This window comes from Octopus bimaculoides, chromosome 4 (assembly GCF_001194135.2).
Source record: "Octopus bimaculoides isolate UCB-OBI-ISO-001 chromosome 4, ASM119413v2, whole genome shotgun sequence".
In the NCBI taxonomy this organism is placed as follows: Eukaryota; Metazoa; Mollusca; class Cephalopoda; order Octopoda; family Octopodidae; genus Octopus; species Octopus bimaculoides.
The window spans coordinates 129,550,623-129,553,911 of NC_068984.1; the positions used below are offsets into that span (position 1 = coordinate 129,550,623).

The 3,289-nt window shown below is 38.4% G+C and overlaps 2 protein-coding genes across 2 annotated transcripts in view; one reads left to right on the forward strand and one right to left on the reverse strand.

Moving 5' to 3' along the window:
• LOC106872433 (zinc finger protein 208) overlaps positions 1-3,289 on the forward strand; it is a 43,597-nt gene that overhangs the window by 8,494 nt on the left and 31,814 nt on the right. The gene's annotated exons all lie outside the window — the stretch shown is intronic.
• The window catches only part of LOC128247635 (zinc finger protein 271-like), an 8,148-nt gene continuing 7,390 nt past the window's right edge, over positions 2,532-3,289 (reverse strand). The window contains exon 3 of the mRNA XM_052967491.1: positions 2,532-3,289. Within this exon, the coding sequence (XP_052823451.1) occupies positions 2,930-3,289 (360 nt within the window). The 3' untranslated portion in view covers positions 2,532-2,929.

The window sequence follows — 3,289 nt, forward strand, 5'->3', positions numbered from 1 at the left end:
GACACCATTTCGAGCGTGGCCGTTTTCGTGCGGGTGACACGTAAAAGCACCCACTACACTCTCTGAGTGGTTGGCGTTAGGAAGGGCATCCAGCTGTAGAAACTCTGCCAAATCAGACTGGAGCCTGGTGTTGCCATCCGGTTTCACCAGTCCTCAGTCAAATCGTCCAACCCATGCTAGCATGGAAAGCGGACGTTAAACGATGATGATGATGATGATGATCTTTAATTCAGGATAACATTATACAAAGGTCAACATGTGTTTCTATTACATAAGCATTTTTTGATATAACAAATAGTACATATACAAATAGGTCCAAATTGGATAGGTTGTTTAGTCAAATATAATACAAAATTCTGCAAACATAATGTTTGCAAGGCAACCCACACAGGCATGAATCTCATGAGAACTGAGAATTTATCAACAATATAGCAAAACCACTGAAATCAAGGAGAAGGAATGCACAAAGATACAAAGCTAAGATGAAATATATGCTAAGGAAAGCCTAATTGGTATTTAAACTTAAGCCAACCCAGTAGGCATCATCATCATCCTTTAATGTGTTTTCCATGCTGGTATGGGTTGAATGGTTTGACCAGAGCTGGCAAGCAGGAGAGCAGCACCAGGTTCCAGTCTGATTTGGTTTGGTTTTTATGGCTATATGCCATCTTTTGGAGGCGCAATAGCCCAGTGGTTAGGGCAGCGGACTCACGGTCATAGGATCGCGGTTTCGATTCCCAGACCGGGTGTTGTAAGTGGTTATTGAGCGAAAACACCTAAAGCTCCACGAGGCTCCGGCAGGGGATGGTGGTGAACCCTGCTGTACTCTTTCACCACAACTTTCTCTCACTTTTACTTCCTGTTTCTGTTGTGCCTGTAATTCAAAGGGTCAGCCTTGTCACACTGTGTCACGCTGAATATCCCCGAGAACTACGTTAAGGGTACACGTGTCTGTGGAGTGCTCAGCCACTTGCACTTTAATTTCACGAGCAGGTTGTTCCATTGATCGGATCAATTGGAACCCTCGACATCGTAAGCGACGGAGTGCCAACAACATGCCATCTTTAATACCAACCACTTTAGTGTGTGCTGGGTGCTTTTAATGTGGCACCAGATGAGCACTTCCAAGTGACACTGGCATAAGTACTTTTTATGTGGCACTGGCACACAACTCTTGCAGGCCAATCCTTTTTAGCAGAAGTGGCCTTAACATTTCTACTGTGGCGGATGAAAAATGCAGAAAGAGTACCTCAATACACGTGGGTAGCTGGTTACTTAGGTTTAGCTAGAAATAAATTTAAAAGATCACTGAAACCAATAAAGTGATATAAAGCAATATTTTTTAAGATGAGACAAAACAAATATGATAAGTCAAGAAAATAAAATTAAATATATCCTACAGGAAGTAAATAGACATATTCATAAATAAAAAATAGTAATGGGTACAAAATCAATAATAGGAAGGCTAAAATCAAGGATTGAGAAGTAGAAGGAAGAATTCAAAGAAAAATAAAAAGAAGAAAGTTGAAAGCAAAAAATAAATAAACCAAGAAGCAGAAGTAAAACATAACAGAATGCTAGTCTTGCATTAGAAAAAACACAATTAAGGATAACAAGGGTCAGTAATTAGAAATTCAAGAAATTATCCTTATAAATGTACCCCCATTTAATTAAACAATAAGTTAGTACAAAGAGGGTGCTATTTAATAGTGAAATATTTGAAGGTTCTTCTGTACCTATACAAGCAGTTCATTGTATGAACTAATCCTCTATTTTGGAGGCCTGCATTTTGAAAGGTTGTTTTTCTCATCTCCACCCTAAAGTGTTTTAAAATCAGTTAGAATCAATTGTTTTAACTTAGGTGTCTTTGAAAAATTAGCAGGAGTGGCTGTGTGGTAAGTATAGGCGCAGGAGTGGCTGTGTGGTAAGTAGCTTGCTTACCAACCACATGGTTCCGGGTTCAGTCCCACTGCATGGCACCCTGGGCAAGTGTCTTCTACTATAGCCTCAGGCCGAACAAAGCCTTGTGAGTGGATTTGGTAGACGGAAACTGAAAGAAGCCTGTCGTATATATGTATATGTATGTGTATGTTTCTGTGTCTGTGTTTGTCCCCCCAACATCGCTTGACAACTGATGCTGGTGTGTTTACGTCCCCGTAACTTAGTGGTTCAGCAAAAGGGACCGATAGAATAAGTACTAGGCTTACAAAGAATAAGTCCTGGGGTCGATTTGCTCGACTAAAGGCGGTGCTCCAGCATGGCTGCAGTCAAATGACTGAAACAAGTAAAAGAGTCAAAATTTTTTTAAAAACACAACCAAAAACTTAAGCTCTGGGGGAACAATTTTCCAAGAATTCAAAGTTTTAGCAGCTCTCACTCTATGAGTATGTTCAAAACACTCCGTTAACTCCACTCTGATGGTAGACTTGTCACCCAAACATACAAAACCCATTTGGTTAGAAGTGTCTTTCATCCTTTATGGATGGGGTGGGGTGGGGGGTTAACAAGGCAAAGTAATCAAAAGTCTGGAAAATATTTAAAATATCACAATATATTATTACACCAATGTAGATACAACTTTGGTGATGTAAAATATGGTGATAGCAGTATATTGTCACACAGTTATATCTTCTTTCCTGTGTGAATACATTTATGAGTTAGACAAGTTATTTCTTACATACAATAAATTTTAACAAACAGCAAGTGTGCAGGTAAACAGGTAAAATGTGTATCTCAGGTAAGAAACCATTAAAAGAGTTGACACAGGAAAGGACACCTGGCTTAAAAGAAACATCCAGAGTATGATTATTGTCACAGATTCAAGGATTACTCTTAAGTTCACAAAGTTAATCTATGATTTAAGATGGAAAATGGTCTTAAAATGTTGAAGGTTTGCTGTGCATTTTAATGTATTTTGACACTCATACAATCACACTTTTGTATGGATAGATATATGTGAAGTTAAGTTGCATTTTTTAGCAAATAATTTACCACAGATTTCACAGTGATATGGTTTCTCTCCTGTATGAATACGTTTGTGTCTACTTAAGATACTATTTTGAGAAAATGATTTACCACACATATCACACTGATATGGCTTCTCACCTGTATGAATACGTTTGTGATTAATTAAGACATTAAGGTGTGAGAATGATTTACCACAAATATCACAGTGATATGGTTTCTCTCCTGTATGAATACGTTTGTGTTTAGTGACGGTACTATAATCTGAGAAGGATTTACCACAGATATCACAATGATATGGTTTCTCTCCTGTATGAATACGTCT